This window comes from Pleuronectes platessa, chromosome 16 (genome assembly GCF_947347685.1).
Source record: "Pleuronectes platessa chromosome 16, fPlePla1.1, whole genome shotgun sequence".
Classification (NCBI taxonomy): domain Eukaryota; kingdom Metazoa; phylum Chordata; class Actinopteri; order Pleuronectiformes; family Pleuronectidae; genus Pleuronectes; species Pleuronectes platessa.
In genome coordinates, this window is record NC_070641.1 from 18,199,495 (window position 1) to 18,223,620 (window position 24,126).

Sequence of the window (24,126 nt, forward strand, 5' to 3'; positions counted from 1 at the left end):
CCAAAAGAGGTCAAATGATCAAGATATGAAAGCATCAAAAACTATTTAAGTTTATTACGTTGATCATTTCATGACCATGCAGATTTATTTTGTCGTCCTTTGGAGGGGTGCTAGGTTCAGATCCATATGGGACTACATACGTTTATATGCAGTGGTTAAAACTCAACTAATTACATCAATTAAATACTGCTTACACTTTGAGGCATCATTACTTCAAATATATTAATCATATCTTATATAAAAAATATGATCTGGACATTTATAAATACTCAAGAAATTGATCTGAGTGCTTCTTGCACTGTCCATAATTCAGACTGGTTGAAGATGCAGACACATGCGGACACATAGAGGCAAGACAAAGGAGATAAGAGACTGATCTTCAAGTCCCTGCTACACAGGCGGTTTGGCCTAGGGGGTAAAGTGGTCGTACTCCAACAAGAAGGTAACCGGCTCAAACCCAACTCTTCCCCATCTGCATGCCGAAGTGTCCTTGGCAAGATACTGAACCCCTAAATGGCCCCTCATAAATGTTGAGTGTACTAATTGTAAGTCGCTTTGGACAAAAGCGTCAGCCAAATGACATGTAATGTAATACACACAGATTCACACACTCATTTTGACCAGTGTTTAACCTTTGTGTGCCCTGAAAGCTCACAGCAGCTGGCTGGTGGAGAAGTCTGAGAACGGGCTGAAACTGAACGCCGGCGTAATCCTCGGCGGGGCGAAAGGCAGGGAGAGCGAGGGCTGAAAGGGAAAAGGGAGTTAAACGAGTGATACTGTAAAGATAAAAAAAAAAAGGACCAGGCGCACTTTCCCTTTTACAAAGCCTTTCAAAGTACAAAGTGCTGAATTCCGTCCGTTGGGGGGGGGGGGGGGGGGGGGACGTAACAGAGAAGGCTTGAGAGATGACAACAACAGTTGAATATGTCCAAAATCGCAATAGTCACACTTTATTGAAAAAAATAACTGAAAAAAAACAACCTGCGATAATGTTTGCTTTTACTGTATGTACATGTGCAGCCAATGGTAACAGTGGTTTGTCAAGATACACCATTTCACGCAGGGATGAGCCAGTACATTCCGTGTGTGCTTTGTAAAGTAAGGACAAGGGTATGAATGCATGGGCACCAACTAAAAAAACAAACAACTAAAGCTCTCAGCATACATGGCATTTCTCAAACTTGCAGTCCATCTTGTTGTAACATAGGCCTTTACATCAGCATTGCCTAGGGTTTCGTGGTGGACGTCCTCCCTACACATAGGTTCACTGACATTGTGCTCAGAATGTGTGTGAGCATGTGTATGACAGCTGTCCCTGTATGTGTAGTAATCCTCGGTAATCCCCATGGCTCCCACCGTCTCTTGGACCAGATCCTCCAGGGCATCGCTGACCTCACTCTGTGCGTCTCCCGTACACCATCATGTAACCATGCTAACACACAACGCTCATGTGACGCCTCATCACATCCGTTCATCCTAAAATCTGCTACTTTGCACTTCTGAGTCTTGATCGCACTTTCTTTCCTGACCTGGAGGAATGTGCCGGGACGTTTTTTTGGCAAATATGCTCATTTGCCGTTCCGTGAGAATTGTCCCCACTCTCGTTTCTGTGAATTGGAAAGCTTTACAGTGAGCAGCAAGCTAGGTTAGCTTAGCACAGAGAAAGCTAGCACAAATCCTTATATTTGACAAATTTTCTGTGTTTACACTTAATTTTTTGCACACAGTAAACAATAGGTGTGAATTAGAGATGTTGTTTAGCTAGCTTTCGTTCACTTTACACAAAGCTAGGCTAAACTTTTCAACCTGTTTCCAAGCTAAGCTAACCTGCTGCCAAGTTGAACAGGAGAGGTTTCAATATTCAAACCTTTGTCTTTCCCAAAATTAGTACTTGCAAAATGTAGCATGACATACTTCCGCTTTCCGCACTGCCCGTTGGTTCGATTCCCCTAAATGTGTGACTAATGTTACTTTCACCACCAACCTGATCTCCACACAGTGCTTTCTTACTTTCACAGTTAGCTTTGTATATATTGTTAATAGTGTAATGGACATGTTAACGTTGGACCTTCAAGCAAAGAGTCTTGTATGTTCCTTACTGTGGGACGCTACAAGCCAGCAGAGCGCCGCGGGTTTAAACTGTACGGGCTCTTCATTTAGTGGCTAGCTAGGCTAACTGGCTGGCTAACCACGCTTTTTTACGAGACACTGATTGTCATTAATGCTAAAAAACAAACTACATTTCTCTGTAAATAAAATTAACAATACATACAAAGCTAAACGTGAAGGTTGAGGAATTAATGTAAGGACAAGAAAGTGTGGGGGGGGGGGGGGGGTCAGGTCAGAAGCGAAGGTATTGACAGGAAGTGAACTGGAAAGAAAAAGAAAGAAAGCAGAGGTACGTCATTGTGCGACTGTTTACCTCATCAATTTAACCTTTTTCTTATACTTGACAAATATGTTCTGAAAAAATCGATTTTAAATTCATTCAGCTAAATTTTTATAGTTGATCATTTATACTTAAAATCACCTTCCACCATTTATATGAGCTTACTTTGAAATCACAGTTGCAGGTGTAAATGTAACACAATAACTAAAGTAAAAGTAAAAGTGTCCTTCACATAATCAAATGATGATTATTTTTTAATACCTAAATCCTCAAATAATTTTGATTTTCTTTCCTCCACCTTACCTGAATTTATATTTTTTTCTAGGACATTGTGTGATGCCAAATGATCTCCTGGTAAACACCTACTTAAGTGCAAAAATATGTCTCCATTTGTGGTGTAAGTTTGCCCTCTGCTGTTCACATTAGAGCAACACTATGCACCTTTTTAAACCTTAAAATAGCAGCTTCAATAGTTACGCTACGCTGACTTGTAAAAGGGAGAATGATGAAGCTTTGATGCCCTCTGCTCACCACCAACACCTGTTCTTGCTCAATCTAACTTTGGTGAGCGGGTACAATCTCCTGTGAGACGTACATAACTGAGCTTGGATTTCTAGACTTAGGTTCGTCAAGATGAAGAGTAAAGCTCACTGGTAGATAGTTAGAAAGACTTAGATGTCATTAAATACCAGCGTCTATATCCAGTTGTCAGTGGGGAAACTTTTAAAGTATCAATAATCTTTAAACAGACTTCGGTTTATTTTCTTACAGCTGCAGCTCTCCTGGTTATGGAAGCCGGGGGTCATGGGTAATATCCACCGTTCACTACGGGACTATGCAGACAGAGCTTTGATGGGTTACTTTTCTCTACATACAAAAAACTGTGTGTCTGCAGAGGACGCTGTTGTTTGTAAAAGTTACATAGTGTTGCTTTAAGCTCTCAACAATATAAATCTCATTCATCGACTCGCTCGGCCTGAGAAACCTCCATTTTCTATTATTTACTTCATCAATGCATTCAATTTTAGTGGTGCTTACCACTGGAGCACAATTTGGGGAAAGAGGTTACTGGTGATACAAGTATTAGCGTATTTTATACGAAAGTAACATTGGTTCTTTCTGAATAAAGCAAGGCAGTTCTGAAGCGGTTCAGCCGCTGCATATATGTGGGCTTAAGCTGAAGATAAAATGATTATCTCATTGTAAAAGTACAAATAGATGTAGAGTACATTATACAAAACCAGCACACGCAGCCCTCCTTTTCTCAGTCAGTGGTTAAACGTCTTGGTGGGCTGGAGGGGGGAGGGTCTCAGCACATTCACAGTGATCTTCTGCCAAATTTGGGCTTCCGCTGACTGACAAAGTCCACAATCATTAATGTCACAGTGTCCATTAAACTATCTGAAATCCAGTCCATGATCCAGACCATGATTTTGGGATAATGCTTATCTGTAGTTTATAGTTTATATATTTAAAATATAAAAATAACTGCCTCCCCCATTTGTTTGAAACAAGTCTCTCGGAGTATAGGCAGGAAAGGGAATGATACAAGTAGAGAAGGAGTGATGGGGATTGAGGCAAATTCATGAAAACGTGTTTAGAAGTACATGTCTGTGTACATGTCAGTTTCTGAGGTCAGTCAACGCTTTATTGTACTTTGATGAGGGACATTTAACAGTTTAAGAGTCTCTTAAGTGGCTGAAGTAAAATCCATTGGACGACTTTATCCCTCTGTCACTTTTCATTCCAGGAACAAATGATGTTCAGTTGTATTGAGTCGTCATAAGCGTCTTAAGAATGTTCTCCAACAACACAAACTCATCCACGCAGAGGGCTGCAGACAGCTCTGTCCTGTGTTCTGTGAAGTGTCCCGTGAGGGGACTGTCTCAGAAATTACTGAAGAGTTCATATTTCTTCATCCAGTCCATCTGTGGTGCCTTCCTCTTTTCTTTGGCGTGCACCTTCATCTTTTCCTCTGCTGCCGTGGCGCTTAGACTCAGCCCCATCTCAGCGAATGGATCCAACAACGGGCTGCCCTCGTCGTCCGCCAGCTGGACCGGAGATGGAGTGATTATCGAAAAGGGGAACACAGATAGAAAGGTTGAGAGTTCTGACTTTACACGTGGAGAAGCAAACACAGCATCATGCCTGAACGTCCACACCCACCTGTGTGCTGTTGCCCTGGCTGCTGAGGTCGGAGCGCGTGGACCTGATGGACTGCGTGGTGGAGCTGCCGTTGATCTGAGGGCTGGGGGAGCCGTTGGATATGGACGGACCATCATAGTCTGTGAAAACAATCAAACAATGCACACTTTACACACAGTCTCATAATATCTTTCGATTCAGGAATCAGTGGAAGTCAACTATTATGCAGCATAAACACATTTGGAAACACTTTCTTTTAAAAGTCTGTAATGCTCTTATAAATTCTGCGAATGTTTCAGAAAGAAATGTGTCAATTGGTGCTAACCATAGAGACCATGGAGATAATATGGAGCTGGTTTACTTCCCTTTAATTGTTTGTCTAACTTCCAATCCCTCAGTCAGTAGCTAAACATGACAGACTTTGCAGGATTAACTTTCCAAAAATAAATTAATTATGAATAAATGTTCATGAAATTGAACACAAATCCCCCCAAATGACTAAAATAACTGAAAGGACAGATTTCCGCGTCGGGCAGTGCTACCTTTGACATGAGCAACCGTGGGGATAACCCCCCTCCTCTTGAAGTGATCGTCTGTGTCTGGATCCACCACCAGCAGCCAGGTCTCGTCTCCCCCTTTCTTTATGAAGGCCACCACCTCTGCATGCCGCATGCCCTCGATGTTCACACCATTTACCTGGAAAACACATAAAAAAAAACAGAGAAGTGTTTATCGATAAGCAGGAAAGAGGTTAGTTGTTGTTGTGTGAGTTGGATAAAGATGATTGAAAAGATGAAAAGAAGACTTTGTGGGCCCTGTAAGATGAGATCAACTTTATTGATCCCTTATAGAGGGATGATCACTTTTATTTTGAATATAGCACCTGTAAGAACCGCTGTCTTATCAATGTTTTTCATTGTTGACATATTGTACACAACACAGAGAGCCTGTGCTACTTAATTTCCACAGTAGGGGGAGCTATACACCAATAAAATGATTCTACACAGTTCAACATGTCTTTCAAAGCCTCAGACCACTACGCTCACAATGTTGCTCTAACTCTTGATGTGACTTATTGATACTTGCAACAGCGACTTGGGAAGGCATTTAGTGCACATGTGCACATGCTGCTGCAGATGAAGCCTGAAGCTATGATCTACCACAGTGAGACTCTTCAGAAGAACAATTAGTTCCAGGACCAAAAACTAAAGCTGAGTAACAGACATAATCAACATGTGAGCAAGGAACTGGCCAATCTATTTAACAACATTCCCTTGGCCTCTACACCTATAGCAAAACACGACAGACTGTTATTGTTTGGTCGAAACTAGACGTCCATTAGGAGCCGTTTGTTTCAACAGCTTTGTGCAGACCTTGGGTTCTCTGAGGCCGGCAGCTTCGCACAAAGCCAGGTTAGTGTTGGTACATATTCAATTATTGATGGCTCTCCTGGGCTCTGGGTTTAGTGGGGGTGTCAGGTGACAAGAGGCCCGAGGCCGAAATATTTTAAAATATTCACCGCTTTTGACAAGAAGTGAAGTGGAAATAAAATCCAGGGGGGGGGGAGATAAGGTGTATACTGGGATAGACTTTACAGGACGTTCAAGGGCAAGAGGAAGGACAAACAAGTCAGAGATTGAGGGAAGGGAACAAGAAGAAAGTGCGATCAACAGATGGAAAATGTGAAAGTCTCCTCTACTCTCCTCTCCTCTCCTCTCCTCTCCTCTCCTCTCCTCTACTCTCCTCTCCTCTCCTCTCAGATCTTCGGTCAGCCAGGACGACACACACAGACAGTTTGATAGAACAAGCATCTTTGTATTCCGCCAAACAACAGGTGTCGTGTCATGTTTCACAGCCCTTCATTAACAGTCCATCCCACACAAGACAATACACTCTGTTCTCTGCCCACTGGGCTAATTAATAAATGCTGTAGGAACAGTACAGACGCTTATTTCTCATGGGATTATCCCTCAGGAAACCTCTTGAGACAAGAATGTTTGCGTGCAAGTGTTGTGTGTGTGTGTTTGTTTGTTTGTGTGCATTATAGTGCATGTATCATCAAAGTCATGATGCGTGCAGTCACCTGATGTCCAACGGTTCATATTTGAATTGGTTCGTGTGCGTGTGAGGAGGCCGCCACAGAGCAACCTGGGATTGATCAAAACAAGCAGGATGCATGTGCACATCTGTGAATATGACGCTTGTGATGTGTGTGACTTTCAACTTTCTGGTCGCCAGACAAAACCTCTTTCTGACACCGAGAGCACATTCGCTGGAAGTGGGACCACGAGGGACAAAATGGGTTTTGAGAAGTCACTGAGTCTGTGAGCCTTATCTCCTCAGCCCGAGGGGCCCTGATGACACATACAGGGTTCTGTGCAAGACAGCAGCGTAGGGTCGAGTGTGTGTCCTTTTGTGAAGTGAATGAAAGAGAGAGGGAACCGCTGTTCCATCACTGTGCAGCTGATTTGTGGCCTATCTTGGAATTAGAACCCTAAGTTTGTTGTGACGGATGCGAGGGGTTCAGGGTACGCACGGTTGAGCTCCGACACAGCAGAGAGCCTGATGAGGCGTTCACAGGTGTCAGTGCTTGTGCCAGACACTGACCGAAAGCTGAGCTCTCTCATCATAGCGTCTATACACCACACACCTCCTGAGCAATGGGGCGTGGTGAGAGAAAAACATGGCGAGCGACAGAGGGCGTGAGAGGGACCTGTCATGGTTGTTCACCTCGACAACAAGCCGCTGACAGACGACACAAGAGATGTCCTGACGCGTGTTCAGAGACACGCACACAGACACACAGACACACACACACACACACACACACACACACACAAACACACACACGCACACTGAAAATCCGACTATCTCCAAGGGGGGGGGGGGGGGGGGGGGGGGCTCAGCATTTTTTTGTCCAAACAAAACAATCACACTGAGATAAAGTTATTATCCTGGCAAGAAACCACAGATTTACCAGAATGCTTTAAATCTAATAAAGAATCCCAGAGGACATTAAAGGTGATTACATCAGTACACAGAGCCAAAGTCCAAACCTTCACACAACATGTTTTCTTTTTTCACAAATTTTCCTTGAATACATGAAGAACGTATATACATATATAATACAAAACTGTGGTCATATTTTAAAGATCTTTCAAATGGGTCATATCGTGTGGGTCAGGAAACAACAAGACTATGGCTGCATCTTTCAGTCATTTTATTAAAGATGAATCTTTTGATTATGGTCTTGATCAATTGATTCGTTTTAGTTTTAAAATGTCAACTCCCCCACTCTTCCACAAATTGTGACTGAAAACCCTTAAATCTTGAGATATTTTGTTTTAAATAACAGAAAAACTGAAAATCCAGACATTGGAGACGTTGAATTTTAGTTAAATGATAATCAACATTGCTACTGATGATTATTTCAGCTCTTAACTTAAGGAGATACTATCAGCTGATCTTACATCATGCCAATAAAGCTCCTTTTATGTAGAAAAAACATGGCTTGACTCAAACTTCATTGTGTGTGTGTGTTTGTGTATGTGTCGGTGTGTGTAAAAGTGTGAATGTACAGCATGATTGTGTGTTTGTGTGGCAGACTGTTCCTGCCATCAGTGACCTGCTACAGGATGTCCCCACACCCTATCACCAGCCAACTAATGTCCCAGCAGAGGATCGCTTCATCAGCATCCTCTACAGCTACGACTCTCACTGCTGAACTCAAAACATGCAGTTCAGTCATAGTATAAACCAGGCTCATTGTTTTCCACTCGCTACCTTAAAATTAGTACTTTCCACGCATGAGATGCACATTTAGAATATTTGGTGAAGCCACAGATAATCTATTACACTGAATATATTATTGTGGATATAACAAAAAGGAGATATAACCAGAGCGCGACCGATTAATGGGATGGCCGATAAATATCGTCCTGTATGAGTCATACGGTATCTGCGTTTGCCAGTATGAGAACTTAATAAAATTACAGAAAAGATGGGCATTTATGCGTAAGGTATAAAATAATCCTAATAGCATTTCTATGGTTAAATATCGGAAATGTTTTACCCTCTTATATCCCTATCAGCATTGGACACACTTACAAAAAAATCCATATTAGTTGTGCATCATATATATTTTGTTAATTAGGGGAGAGTTGGTCGAAAGTAGACCATATATTTACTGTACTGGGAGAATGGATAGTTTCATCCAACTCAAATTTAAATGTTTTCCGTGTTGGATTTATTTAATTAGTATAGTGATATTCTGATGTGAAATACATCAAAAACTCATGTGAAAAAGTTAAAAACATGTAAGACCTCCAGTGAATTCCTACATGAACTGTGCCTGACCTCTGTTTCAGTCCGGCTCTGCAGCCTGATCTGGACCCTGATGTACAACCATTGAGGGCAAAGGTCATGGGAATGAAGGGTGAATGTTGTGTGTGTGTATACTCAGATGAGAAACTGCTTATGATGATGATACCAGGTTGTTTTGTTTTTTTTTAAACCAGGGGAAAAGTTGATTTAACATCCATGCTCTTCGACACGCATGTTTCTGTCTCGTACGTAACATGGTATCGGTCTCCCTTTCTCACAAGGTTTTACAAGAGGCGACACACACGTACCACCCCCCCCCCCCCCCTCCTCAAGCCCCTGCCATTAGTAATCACACTGATTTATAGCCGACTGTCCCCTGTGAGCGGCCTCTCCGCTCTCCGATCTGATATGCAGTCAAGATTGAGTCCAGATTCCAGGTCTGTTCTCCTTTGAATCTGAGGCCCGACGGCAAGTGTGATTCCTTACCTTTTTAATTACGGCTGTAACAGTGCAAGAAGTTGAGAGGTCGCATATGGATTCGATCAGCAACTTAACTTTTCTGTAACTTGTGACTTCTTTTAGATAAAAGCTATTACTTGTTATTTTTAGAACATGTACGCACATGATCCATCTTCATTTTTGCTGTTGGTGGCTTTTTCTACCAGGACCTGGTGCATTCAAGTTGTCTCACACAGCTTTTCTCTATAACTACACACAACCAAATAAATTAGTTCCTATGCAAACACTATGCAAAAGCATCTGGTGATGACAAAGATAGTGAAAATCCACTCTTTTCTAAAGAGGCATGATGAAGGGTTACAGGAAGCCTCTCAGTTTATTTTCTCACACCCAGTCATCACTATGATAAATATACCAGATTAACCTGAAATCATTTATGAATTATCTCCTCGTTAGTGTGCATGTTTTTATGATCCCCTCTCTCCTCTTTCTACTCAAGCCAGTCAAGTGCACACACATGCAAGAAACACACATTAAACTCACTCACTAACTTGAAAGCTAACATGTGTATTTTAGACTATAAATAAAGACGGGCAACAAGTCTTCACTTCCTCCCACTATCCAAAAAAGAAGCCAAAATAATCCGGATACAACCACGGCCATCTTGTAAATTTGGAGCCAGAGTCTGTGCAGTAGAGATCGGGGGCTGGAGGATGGAAGCGAGGTCCTGCCGATGCACTCTGGTTCCTAAATTGAGGGATCGACTTAACATTCCGATGCATCTCAAATCTGAATGTCGTATTTGTGTTTGTTTCCATCACTATGGAAAACATTTCCAGAGGAGTGTAGAAAACAGCAGGCTCCTCAGCACCTTACAGACCCTTCATCCACACCCTTTCTTCTTACCTCGATGAGTCGGTCTTGAGGCCGGAGCCCGGCGCCGTCTGCAGGTGATCCTGGGTCCAGGGAGCGGATATACTGTCCGGGTCGTGAGCGTTCACTGTGCAGGTTGAAGCCGTAGCCCGTCTCTGTCCGCACCAGGTGGCACAGACGTGGCAGAAGCTCAGATGTGCTGACCTGGGGCCGTGGCTGGGATTGCGCTTGGATGTGAGCGTCAGCCTGAGCAAGAGCCTCCTGGATGAAATGAAACAGAAGTATATTGTCATTTAATAAGCTCCATGCAGAAATCCTCGTACCTTTTCGTTTCCCTCTCATTAAGTTTTTGCATCCAACCAGCAAACACACCAACCAACAAACAAATGGAAGGGGGTGAAAACCTAACCTCCTTGTCGGAGCTAAATCAATATTTCAGAGAGTCACCTGGTTATTTCAAGATACTTAAAAGTGCAGAGCATGTGATGATTTCCTATGACGTGAGACTCAAACACGTGGTTGAGTCACTGGTCCTTCATAACAAGCCTGCAGGGTGAGTGTTTCATGCACAAAAATGTGGGTGGAGTATCACTTGAAGGTACAAATGAATAGAGTATTGTAAAGTAACGCAGCTTCACCAGATCATAGTCAAAAGAAAAACATATCAGACGGAATGTGATCTAATAGTTCTGATTAAAAAGACCCCAAAGCGTTCTTTGTTGGTTGCAAATTGATTCTTCCCTCATGTTTTCACTTTGTGCTGCAATTCAAGCCTAGAGGTGTCACAATTTATTTTTAAAAGAGCCAGTTTCCATCTGGAGTGAAACTCTCCACTAGTAGCAAATAAATGAGCCTCGGAGAAGATGATCATAGAAGCTGAAATGGTGCCCTGAGCTCTCCAGTATGATCACGGTGATTTACCACCTGCATTAAAAAGAACATGCCGTGAGAGGAAGAATAGATGAAGGCCATGCAGCTCTGCACCCTCAGCTGATATTTGCTGAAAGGTGGCGAACGGGTGAAGCTCTGGTTGACACACATGTCGTGTACATACAACAGACCTGCAATCATGTTACGCAACTTGAAAGGTCTATTGTTTTCACTGCATGAGTCCACCATGCACATGCTAAAAATACATATAGAGTACGTGGGCAGGGTGAGAGAGAGTTAAAGGTACTGTAGTGTTCTGAGAGAAAAAGTGAGTACTGTCCTTTATTCATTTTACCAGCAACGTACTGCACTAATTTGTTATTACAAATTTACCATGAGCATGCCTCAATCACCACAATACTGCCTCCAACTTTGGCCCTCAACCGTAAAAAACTAACACAGACGGCAACATATAATTTCATTTGAGGCACCAAATTCCTGGGCAGTGATCTGGGCAGCTTGCCCTGAGAAAAAGGGATCGAGAGAAAAAGAGAAAAGGGAGAGGGAGTAACAACAGAATAATTCATGAATCCCCCCAGACCCTCCTTTTCCTGACTGGAGAGGAAGGCCCTGGTTTGGCAACGGAGCTGGATCTTCCAAAGGAGAGAAAATGTATTAATATAAAATCAAAACCTATCAGCATTCAGGGATCTGGGCAACAGAAGGGAAAACCAAATGTCACGAGAGAAGGAGAGGAGGAAGGGAATAGGAGGGAGAGGGTGCGTGGGAGGGATCGAAAATTAGATGCAGCTCAAACGACTGAGAGAGAGAGTTCGAGAAAAGAAGGAGGACGAAGTAAGCAGAGAAACACAGCAGAGAGATAAATGGACAGATAGAGAGATAGAGCGGTGCGGGTAAATCAAGACGACAGTGAGTTTCCAGTCAGAGACGACGGGAGAGGAAAATAGTTTGCAGTGGAACTCGAACATAAACAGTGAGAGTAGCACAGCTGGGAGTCATTATGTGGGGGAGACGTGTCTGCCAATCTAACCTCTGACTGCCTCTCACTGCCTCTCTGCACCCCACTAATCATCCCCCGGGGCTCGCGCCATCCCTTGTACCCCGCGCCTTCGACGTCAGCGTCCATTTAGGACACTTTTGATTCTGTCTTGATGTCCCGTGGGTTTGATCCGTATGAATTTGATAGTGAAAGTCTGGTTTGTCCGGCAGGGAAGGATGACAACATGACTCCACGTGTGTCGAGGCATGTTAAACTGCTGGTTTCTTCCTGTGTAAGCCTACGAGGGATGAGTGGCCTGAAGTTACCACATGACGTCTCCTAACCAGGAGCCCATCAAAGGAAAATACGATCATCTGTGTTTGTTTGAAATGTGGGTGTTGAAAAACCTCGTGTTGTTTTGGGGGTGAAAAAAATATTTTGATGGGACAGGAAAAGAGCTGTAAGGTTTTCCCCCTCTATCAGCAAACCAGCCTGTCATCAGTCGGTTAACTGCGTCGGACACTTGTTTTGATTTTTCAAAACACATGGGAGGAGGAGCAGCAGTAAAAAAACATCCATGTTTTGTTTCGGGCTCATGTGAATATCTGCAGAGCCGCTGAAAAACAAGTTCACCTGGAAAGTTCGGCACTAAATCAGGCTGTAAGGACAATAATATGGAATATTTCACGCCCTACTGCAGAACATTTCGGACACACACACACACACGCACACACACACACACACACACACACACACACACACACACACACACACACACACACACTCACACACACACATACACACACTGACCTCGGTGTCCTGACAGTGGCACACTGAGAGGATGTGCAGTCACAGTGACAAGTGCCATCCCATGAATTCCTTTAGCTTCCTGCTATAATAAGCCTTTGTTTAAGTCACTGAGTTAGAACATGTGGGGGAGAGTACAGTGTACACACAAGCTTCTGTGGTAGGATTGCACAATTGTCGTTTACATTAGTTGTGCATGTTAAAGCACACAAACACATGGGTTAATCAATGCATTGCCTTTTTGCTCCTGTATGTTTGGTTCTAGTGTCAGGTTGGTTGCTGCAGCTTTAACACAACAATCACTTTCCAATGGAGGAGTTTAAGCAAAGAGTTGTTATTACCAAGGAAAAATCTGTGTGTGTCACAGGAACTTAACAGGAAAAAAAATATATTTTGTGATGTAAATAGAATGATTTCATTGTAAATTAATCAGTAACAGTGTGTCTGCATGTGTTTGTGACTGTGAGTCTTACAAGCAAGTCAGAGTTTTAAAAGATCTGTGACTAAATATAAGGACCCCATAGTTAACGTGTTTAATTTGAGTGTGTATTTGCACACATACACACACACGCACACATATTTCCTTCTGCATGCGACCGCTGTCAGTGGCGGTCCCAGTTGATGAAACTAGATCTCGGCTTGCTGAATAATTGAGAGGTAACCTACTGCGATGGACGGATCATGACCAACATTAACCCTTTCACAGCCAAGGATCACCGGCCCACTGGTTTGGTTATGGATGTGCGTGCATCTGCCAGCGTGTGCCGTTGGACAACAACGAGTATCTGTGTGTGTGTGTCTGTGTCGCTCTCACTTTTATGCTTCCTTCTGGCAGTTGACATAAAGTCGATTAAGTCAAGTTTCATTTGTGTGTGTTGGTCAGTAAAAAATATTTTGTGATCATTCTACAGTTTAACACACTCCGCCCTGTAGTTAAAACAAACATGCATTCATCAGTTTTTGTTCAGTGGCTCCTTGTTCCATGACATAAAAACTGAGAGCCAGTTCATTAACGTTATTTTACTGCTCGGAAAAAAAAAAATCGACAGGAGTGACTTTCAGTTTTCCAGCTATGAAGAAAAATCCCACAAGTTTCCTGTTCAGAACATTTAGAATGCACTAAATGGAATTAAGTCGCTTTCCACAATGTTTTTGTATAGTTAGCATCCAAACAGTCTTTTAGTTACACATTTATAAATTAAATAGCACTGAAATACGAAATAAGCTCCACCTACTTCACCCACTGGTTTGTGAGCTGTCGTTTTGAAGCCGCTGGGACAGGATTCTGTCCAGCGCCATCTTGTTTCTCAGAACCAGGAATAACTATATTTAGAGGTGAAGCCTGACTGAGAGGTTGAGGAAAGTGCCCCCCCACCTACACTTAAGACCTGCACACACAATCACACGGTTTAGTCTCTTTCACTCTTAATGGGACCATAATTAAAATTACCAATAATACAGCAAATGAACTCCATGCTGTATTGGAGAAGACTTGAAACTTATATCATATTATCACTACATATGTACATATATTTTCGACCTGATAGAATTGAGCACACATGAACATTTCCTGGAAGCAGCACTGACGCCTTGAGAGCGTCAGCCTGAAGCCAGACTGCACAGAGCTCTCAATGGAAGCACTGCTGACGCTGCATGATGCACTGACAACAACAGCACATGGGACGTTTGCTGATGTCATCTTTGACAACCAGTTGCCATGGAGACAGCGGTGGAACCAGTAGAACCACTTCTATCCGACAGAGAGAAGAAGTGAAGCTTTAGCACGAGGAGGGAACCATACAGACATACATTATTTGTAGATTTCATGTCCTTTCATTGACACATCATCCTGTGCATGTGTCTGTGTGTGTGTGTGTGTGTGTGTGTGTGTGTGTGTGTGTGTGTGTGTTTGTGTGTGTGTGTTTGTGTGTGTGTGTGTGTGTATGTGTGCTTTAACAAATCAAACACGGAAAATATCTAAGACAACCATGTGTGGGTGTCCATGTGTCCCCACATGCAGCTGCTTTAAATGTTGCTCGGTCCAGAGAGGAAAATATCCGACCTGGCCATAAAGTTCACAGTGGGCGAGAGAGGAGCGAGGAGGGAATAAGAGAGAAAGGAAATGACCGGCAGCTGGAGAGAAGCAGAGAGGGATTTGTAAAAATGAAAATGAAGGAAAGGGGGATGACAGAGAGAAGGAGGAGGAGATGATGCACAGCATGTGGAGGACAGGAAGAGAGGTCGAGGGAACATGACAACACGAGAACTGGCCAGAGATCTTGATAACAGTTTTTCCCACTGTTGTTGTGGTGTGTTGCATAACTGCTCTGTGACATGAAAGTGAGCAGTGTGTGTGTGTGTGTGTGTGTTTGTGGGTCCAGTGCTGCTCTGCCGGGACAGAGCTGCCGATGTCTGTTTACAAAGTCTCCTACTCTACTGTGTTGTGTGTGTGTTTTTGTGTGTTTTACATATAACATCAGTATTACCGGCTGTGTTTCCTGAGATCATGCTTCAGGAGAAAGTGAACGAGGAAGGTAGAAAGTAGTAAAAAGAAGAATATACAGGAAAAACACACACTGGAGGAAAAAAAACGAAAGCAAAAGAGCAACATCAGATCAGCTTACATAACCAAAGCATCAGTCGTGGATCAAGTTGTCATACTGAGCTCTAATTTGCTGTTGACAGTAATCAGATCAATCTTACAACTAGTTTGACTCTAAACGACAGGATTCTGGGTCCATGGACACCTCAGGTCAAAGTTGAATCCTTGTTATTTAATCCACAAATGTAGTTGTTTAAATAATAGTTTGACATCTGGGGAACTATTCCTATTTTAATAAAACGTATTCACATGCCTGTGATAAATATGTAGCTGGACCCAGCAGCTGTTAGCTCAAGTTAACTTAAAGATGGGAAATAACTAACCTGGCTCCCTGTGAAGGTAATAAAAGGGAGAGAAAACTCATCTGTTAACATATGGTATCTTGTTTTTGCTTCTTTAATTAATACAATAACTGAAGTGTAAATATACAATTTGCGGTTATGTGGGAGTTACTCTATGTCCAACTATTTTGCTTTGAATTAAAAGAATACGATATAGATTTTTTTGGTGGCGGTGCTGGGTAATGGATGTAGTTGGCTTTGGAAATGATAATGAAGATGGACTACACAGACGCGATCAGGGATGGCCTGGACAAACATCAGTGTGATAAGAAATATCAAAAATGCAAGAAACCACCTATTGATCATTTATTTTGACTTTTTAGTTTGGTCAATGTCCAATCCAGTAACATGGAGGAGGAAGGATGTGTGATCTATACTGCAGCCAGCTACCAGGTGGAGATCGAGACACTTTGGCTTCACTTTTGGGGAGTCGTCATCTTTATAAACAGTCTGTGTCTGCACATGATAACTGTCTGTACCATGATGTTTATCAATATCATTACAGGTGCAGCTGGCTAGAATGTGCTGCAGGGATATTAACCAGCTGCGGGAAAATGTGGTCCTGGTACCTGTAGTTCTTTGGCAGGTGTTTAAATTCCCTTACATTCCCACTGCAAACAGTTAAGACGTGAGCAGGAAAAGCCGGTCTGGTATAAAGTTTAACTCACTGATGAGCTGCTCGTTCATGTTTCATCCTTTTGTCAGACTGTCCTAAATATCTGATGAGGCTGACATGGATGCTGATATTTGTTGTCATTTAACACCTGCTGAAGATGCCCACAGCTTCATGTGCACTGTAACCGGCTGCCTGGGAAGCTGCAGGGCTGACGCTGCAATTATCTGCAGATCTCCAATGAGAGGAAACATATTGTTCAGGGTGTCGTAGCTCCAGGCTGAGCTGTCACCGAGCACAGATGAGATCATGGCTCTCATCTTGACTTATTGCATGAATAAAAGGCACAGAGCCAGATGAGACCCATGTAGTAGACGAGTCTATATGTTAAAGGAAACAACTACATTTCTTCCAATCATCCGATATTTCTGATTTAAAACAACGAGCCTAAGTGAGGCCAGACTGAAATTTTGCTTAAAATGTTTCCATCCTTTATGGACATTGCACAACCTATTCCCCACACATCCAAATGTGGAGAGGGTCTCTTGAGGGTTTAAAAGTTAAACTCCCTCAAGGAGTTCAACATCCCTGCTCAGTGACCTGAGATGTTACCCTATACCCTCTGGAGAACAGTCCACATGAATTGAATGCTCTGCTTTGCAAAACTGTAATGGGAAGAAGATTTGCAAATGTCCTATAGTGTGGTTCTCTGATGGTTCAGCTGCTGATCTCATCAAACTGCAGCAAATATGTCCCCATGTTGCTGCCATTTCTTGGCTGTGGCTGATGTCGGGTCAGATGTGGCTCAGGCTGTTTCTGAGCAGACAAAGAAGTGCTTCTCAGGATCAGCATGGTACATCAAAATAAGTCAAAGCGGGCTAAAAAACTAAAAATAATTATACAAATCTGATAGCTGATACTTAAATGAGCTAGTTTTCACAATGGACTATATATAAAGACGGACAACACGTCTCCACGTCCTCTCACTGCCCACAAATGAAGCCAAAATATCGCAGATACGCATGCACGCTTCAATCCTGGGCATTCGGAGCTAGAGTCAGCGCAGTAGTGATCAGGGGATGGAGCGACAGTAATGGGGTAGTGATTCTTGATGTCATTTCCATGGACCATTTTCATGCTTCAGAATCTTGTGGACACTGCAGAAGGAAAAGCATCAAAGGCACAGAGAAAGGGTTTCACACATCCACCAGCCACGTCATGCTATTTCATGTCTTCCTTCAGCCCAAGTGTTTTTCACCCTTATCTTTGAGCGCCTCGTGTTACAACCTCACAACATGTTCACGTGTAGTTTTCAGAAGCAGGAGTGAAGATAGTGCAACATTTCTGCTTGTTTGCATTTAAATGCCAAATGAAACTGTGTGGGCGGTTGGCCATGCTGCTAAAGTCAGTAGTGATGTGTTGCTATATGTGTGTGTGTTGGTCTTCTTGTTTTATTCTCTGTTTTTCATGTGTGTGATGAGACAGCAGCTGATGCTGGGGATTTAACACGTGTGTGTGTGTGTGTATGTGTGAGGGTTGGTCCACACCCTTGTTATCAGTGTGTTGCAGATATGTCTTGTCCCTGGTGCTTACTGGTTTGCGTGTGTTTTTTCTCTGGGTGTTAGAGTATTCAAATATATGAGTGTGTAAGATGTGACTGAACCTCAAACAGTAGCCGATTACTCAGGAAATGGATCAACACAAAAGCGATAATGGATTGAAAAGATCTTATTTAAGCATGTGCTAGATATCTCCACATGGGGGTGGCTGGCTGGTGGCATAAAATAATCATTCATTAATCCTAATTGAGGTAAAAGTTTGACATAATCGTGGCATTAATTTGAAGTCAAATCGCCCAGGCCTATAATGAATCAATCAGAGGGGATTCCTGTCTGCTACACTGCGCTCACCTCACACACATAAACCAAACCTTCCCCTCTCATTCGTGCTACTCAAGTATCCATAGAATTCCCAGTCGATCCATAAGGATACAAAGCCTCTCTCCCATTACATCCACTCCACTCCCACACACAGTGAGAAGGAGGCTCGCAATTAAACGGATCCAAGATGCCGACGTGCGAGCTGAGTGAAACAGAGCAGGGCCAGTGGGACATCAGAAACAATTGGCTGTGTGTGTTTTTTAAAGTGTGTGTGATCTGTGTGTGGGAATGTGTGCTGGCTCACAGCTGTGGGTGCAGCAGGGAGCAGATATAAACTGAATATGTGAAGGAACAGAACATGATGAGTGGCCAGGATCAGAAATACAGTCAACCTGTGAAGCTGCACAGTTGTAACGGCAAGGCTGATATTTGCTTGTGCTCGCTAAACAGACAATGTCCCACTGTAGAAACACACGAGGGACAACGCTGTCTTCAGTTTGGTCAAGGACTTCATGATCAGCAACGATGAGGTGAACTAATGAAGAATTTCTTGAGGTAGTTTTGCTTTCTCTCTCTCTCTCTTATATTTGCTGCTGGAGCTGTTGTGTGGGCGGCACATTGATGGATCCTCAGCCTGGCTACAGCTGACCTGCGCTCCACTGATATTCCCACAACAAGTCATATTTAAAAGATTAGATTGAAAAAAGGAGCAGAAGAAGCAGAGCGAGTAAATATTTCCCAAACAGACATCACTCAATGGGATTGACCCAGAATCTAAAAGTGCTGGAAACTCATAAAAAACATTTTCAATATGATCTTAAAAGGATTTGGAGAGAACGAAGATAATATAAATAATTCAGAAGATTACGGTCAAGTGTTTTAATTGCTCCGGACTCAATTTGTGGTTCAGTAAAGGAATGTTGCAGCTTCACACTCTGTATAGTTATGGTTTGATGATAATAAAAACAATAGTTAAAAGCTAGAATCACTGCCCTGATCAACAGAATTTCCCTAAGGGTGCTTCTGATATACAGTGTCACGTTCCATAGAACATGAGGTCACTGGGACCTTGACCTTTGACCTTGGAGGCATGGAGGCATTGAAATGTTTTACAGAATTCATTGATATGAAATACAGGAGGACCTAGGATGGAGCCTTGAGGTACTCCAGAGTTCAGAAGGAGAGTAAACCAAAGAGGTAGGAAATAATATATGTTTATCAACAAGTTATTTTAAATGCAGACAACAAAACCACCAGCTGGGGGCAGATTTTTGAACTCTGAGAACAGTCTCCCTTATATTCTTAGCTTGAAAACCAGATTGAAACTTGAGATGGAAAAGGGAGGTTCTTTATTATATCATATCAAATGATGTAAACACTGAGACTTAATCAATGACACAGTGACAAAGACATTTCCTGCCGCGGTCAAAGAACCATTTTAGTTGGTAAACTTATTCAAACAGCATCTGAAGGCCGACAGCAGGGTCAGCGTCTCCTGGATTAACGAGGCAAGCGTTTGAATATATTATCAGCCCTGCGTGGGGAGATAACAGATGCAGACACACAGCTGTGCTCACTCTCACACCCACACGCATTTGACACAACACACTCGATTGTGCTTATTCCTCTCATATTACTAACTAAATCACAAAATTCTTCCTTTTCTTAACACCCACCACACACACACCCTCTTTTCCCACTCATGACTTGTCCACATCCTATAGGCTCCTATATGTTTTTACTTCAGGAATTCAGTTAATGGTCCCCCCCCCCCCTCCATACACACACACACACGCACACACTGAATCTGGACCCCTACAACTTGATGTAACGCAGTTGGTATTCCAAGGAGGGGGGAGGGGGTTCTTGAACACCATCTCCAGATGTTAGTGAAAAGAATCTGAACCGCTTGCTCTTGCCAATGTAAGGTCTCTTTGATTTAAAGTTATATTTCATCTGAGATCTAACACTGACTTGTTTGATTGTAAAAAAAAAATATATATATATATATTGACTTTAAGTAAAGAGGAGAAGTTTGAGTAGTTTGCATGCCAGGTTAAATCAAGGTTTTTACCACAAAGAGACAATGCTTCAACTCAGTCTAACTGCACTGCTACTGTACTGCATCGTGCATAACCTCAAATGCCTCATTTTGTCAAAAAGCTGCAAGAAACAAGTTCACATTTGCCCGGGTGGCAGGCAGAAAACATGCACGTACGATCACACATGGCTCAAGTGCTGACTTTACCTCCAGACAACTCCTGTGTAATGCTCTGTCTCATTCGAGCTGACAACATCTTTTTCCTATTATCTGGGGCAAATGAGAAAACGGAGCCACGGAGCAGGGCACAGAGGGGGTGTGACTCTCCCAGAGTCGGGGAGCTGCTTGAGCCATCATCTCATTTTGTGTGGTTAAATCTAATGGTCGAAAGAGGATGATCATGATTTGGCTGCAGTGACACAAAGAAAACCCCCCTGATAAATCTAAAAGACAATTTGATAAACGAGTAACAAGAGCAGTTTTTCTGATAACACGTCCCAAGGGGAAATTGGGACACATGTCAGAAGATGAACATTGTTTTGTTCAGTTGTGAGTCTATTTATGATTAAAAACCCATGAAGCATCAAAGAATAAATCAATGTTCAATGCCACATGCTCACAACTGCAACAGCACCTCTCATTTTACTTCTGTTGATCGCGACCAAACATCTCTCATCTGTTGCTCGGTCTATTTGTGTTTATTCAATCCTGACCTCATGACCTCAAGCCCTGACCCTTAAAACGCCGATCTCTCTGTCCAGGGTCCTCTCACGCAGATCACTTCCACCCAAATATCACAGACTTTAAAATGAACCAAGCCTCAAGATGTATTTACTAAATACTACTGCTACTATTTCAAAGTATTTACAGATCAGAGGATCGTCTCAGGATTCTTGTTTCTACTCCGTGTTGTTTAGTCTTGGCTGGTGTTTAGATGGAAATCAGAGTTTGTTAAGGTTTCACCACCTGCGGCACACATGTGAATGAGGGTCAACAGGACTCTGAACTTGTACGGTGATGTTCACAAATAACGCTAACGTCTGTTGTTGTAAATCAACCTTTTAAAATCTGCAAAAAATATATCGGATATAATAGATATTTGTTTGGAAGATTTACATTATTGGGAGTAGGAATTACGGCCTTGCGGCTGTTTCCCTCCAGTCAGTTCCCAGTTTACATCCAGCTTTGTGGTCTCTTGTTGAATGTGACAGAGATCAATTTCTTGTATGTGGTCACATGCTTGGTCAATAAAACCGATTCTGGTAGAAAACAAAGTTGCAGCAATGTGATACTTGGTAATACTTCAAATATCGACCCAGCAGGACAGTAGATCCATAAGACCGCAACAATTTCAACGCCGGCGCCCGAGATGAGTTTTTCCGATTCAGTTTCTGACCAAATGCGAAATGTGATCAAAATCCTCCCTTCTATTTCTATGTAATGCACATCTGTTTTTTTCACACTTGCTGTGCGAGCCACCAATCCCACAAGATCTAGATCAGCACCAGAATTCTGGTTCCTTCCACAAGATCTAATGGTAATCCATCCTGTAGTTTTTGCGTAATCCAGCTGATAAACAAACACAAACGCAGATGAAAACAAAATGTTGGACGTAAGGACCTTCAAATGTCACACAAAGCTGCACTACATTCTTGGCAAACACAGAGATCCTCATTCCCCCTCTCTCTAAATTAGTTTTAACAGATGTGTGAGTGTGTGTTTATCCAAACACCAACACACGACTCTACAAGCCACCCTACCCACACACATCTTCACCTTTACCCTCTGTCCCTTCATCGTCTCAATTCTGTTGACAGGACATTCTTATCCAGGGAAAGTGTTTTTATACAACCCTTAGTTACCCAATAGAAAATAACTTTATCCAGAGTCAATCTCAACTTGGCTGAAGGAAAACATTCTATACCCATTTAAATATGCATCTTGTTGCCTAAGATATATAAGCAAGGTTCCACATATCCTCCCTTTTCTCTTTGTCTGTATTGACCATAGAAACGATTTCTGGTGTACCTTCTAACAAGCCTGACGTGACAAACCAGGAGTGCAACAGGGCTGGAAAGAACAATGACAAAAAGACCACAATACTGTGTGTTTGTGCATGTGGTGGAGGCCTCGCCACCAACCAAGAGGGAAACTTCAGACCGGGGAGAAAACCAGAAACTATATCGCTCCCAGAACTTCCATAAACAAGCCAGGAACATGCCTCGCTGTCGCTGTGGAATAATGACGACCCCTCATATGTCTCCTTCTCTGTATTTCTCTCATTTTTTATTTGCTATTTATGAATGCCACCCTTTTTGTTATTTTTGAAACTGCTTATTAAGCCTCTCACGGAGTCTTAAAGCCTCTATTGTTATTGTGACTGTAACTATAGGTTGATGTATGTGTGTGTGTGTGTTGGTGTTTGCAAGTTAAAAAAACGTTAAGGTAAGAAAGTGACACCTGACTCTTTATCTTGAACTTAAGTCTTAATGGCACACCCACGTAACACACCCTGATGCATGTGTGTGTGTGTGTGTGGTTAAGACAGTGTGTTAAGGTAAGATGATACATCTCATACCCCATTCACAATGTTCCTGTCCTTGAAACGTCTCTTCCTGTCTCCCTGAAACACCTGAGTATCAAACCTCGCTGCAGGCTTCCATCGTGCCGTCACCAAAGTGACCGAACAAGAAAGAGAAAAGAAGATTGTCTGAGAGACAGAGATTGTCTAGACCAACTGAGCTTGTGCCTCATTTTGATGCAATTTCCTCTGTTCTTGTGGGACTGAGACAATATGGGGTTTAGTTCAGGTTCGTTTGATAGATTCCACTTCAATTTCCCTGACTCGTTGTAGCCAATAGTTCAAGCGCGACGACCATAGGACACAAGGAAGACATTTCAACATGATGACAAACTTTTTGAGGAGACTTTGCGATAAGTTGGACGACTGCCATTTACAATGCTGCCACTTTTTCTCTTTCCTTAAGGGGAGCGTTATCAGAAACCCTCGCCCTTACGCTGCCCTCAAGTAGCTTAACAACCATGGACACGTAAAGATGCATGGAAAATTGGACGGATGTAAAGGACCCGTGCCTACCAGGCTTAAACATGGTTATTCACGGCTTGTCAGTAACGGCCTGTTAGGGGCTGAATATGGATTTCTAATGATTCAAATTAAATCCTGTTGTGCTGCAGAGATTTTACGAAGACACAGGAAAAAAAGGCCTGTTTTTTGTTCATAGGCTATAGTTTGCTGGGTTAGAGATGCAGCAAGAGAACAGAGAACGAAGGGGACAAAACACAACCTACAGTATTTAAACTGTGTGAAGAAAGGAGTAGTATGCAGACAGATACAAATGCACAGAGTCTGTGGGTCATCGGTCTCCCTTCGACTCTTTCTGCTGTGTCACAAATCTAGAGGAAGGCAAACATGAGAGGAATGCAGCAAAAAAGGAGACCTGGTGGACGAGTGGTCATAAAACCAAGGGAAAATACAGGCCGAGTCATGTAACCTGGGGAACACGCATACAAACACACAGAAAACCTCTAGTGGGGATATTTATTGAGCGAATGTGCAAGTGATTATACATGGAAAAATGATTTCCACCATGTCGATGTACATGCCTGTATGTGTGTGCGTGCAGAGTCTGTGTTGTGTGTCCTCTAGGGCCTTAGACTGTAGCTGCAGACGATTCCTTTTGCTTTCACAGAGAGCAGAGGAGAGGAAATACACAACATCAAATTTGACATCTGGTTCCACCGCTATATTTAGAATATTAAACC

At 42.7% G+C, this 24,126-nt stretch overlaps 1 protein-coding gene across 1 annotated transcript in view; it reads right to left on the minus strand.

Annotated features, from left to right (window-relative positions):
- Positions 1 to 923: 923 nt before the first annotated feature.
- The window catches only part of LOC128458854 (Na(+)/H(+) exchange regulatory cofactor NHE-RF2), a 28,687-nt gene continuing 5,484 nt past the window's right edge, over positions 924 to 24,126 (minus strand). Inside the window, exons 3-6 of the mRNA XM_053443880.1 lie at positions 10,223 to 10,450; positions 5,077 to 5,230; positions 4,556 to 4,674; positions 924 to 4,440 (exon numbers count right to left, since the gene is read on the minus strand). Coding sequence (XP_053299855.1) covers positions 4,276 to 4,440; positions 4,556 to 4,674; positions 5,077 to 5,230; positions 10,223 to 10,450 — 666 coding nt within the window. The 3' untranslated portion in view covers positions 924 to 4,275. The remainder of the gene's footprint in view (positions 4,441 to 4,555; positions 4,675 to 5,076; positions 5,231 to 10,222; positions 10,451 to 24,126) is intronic.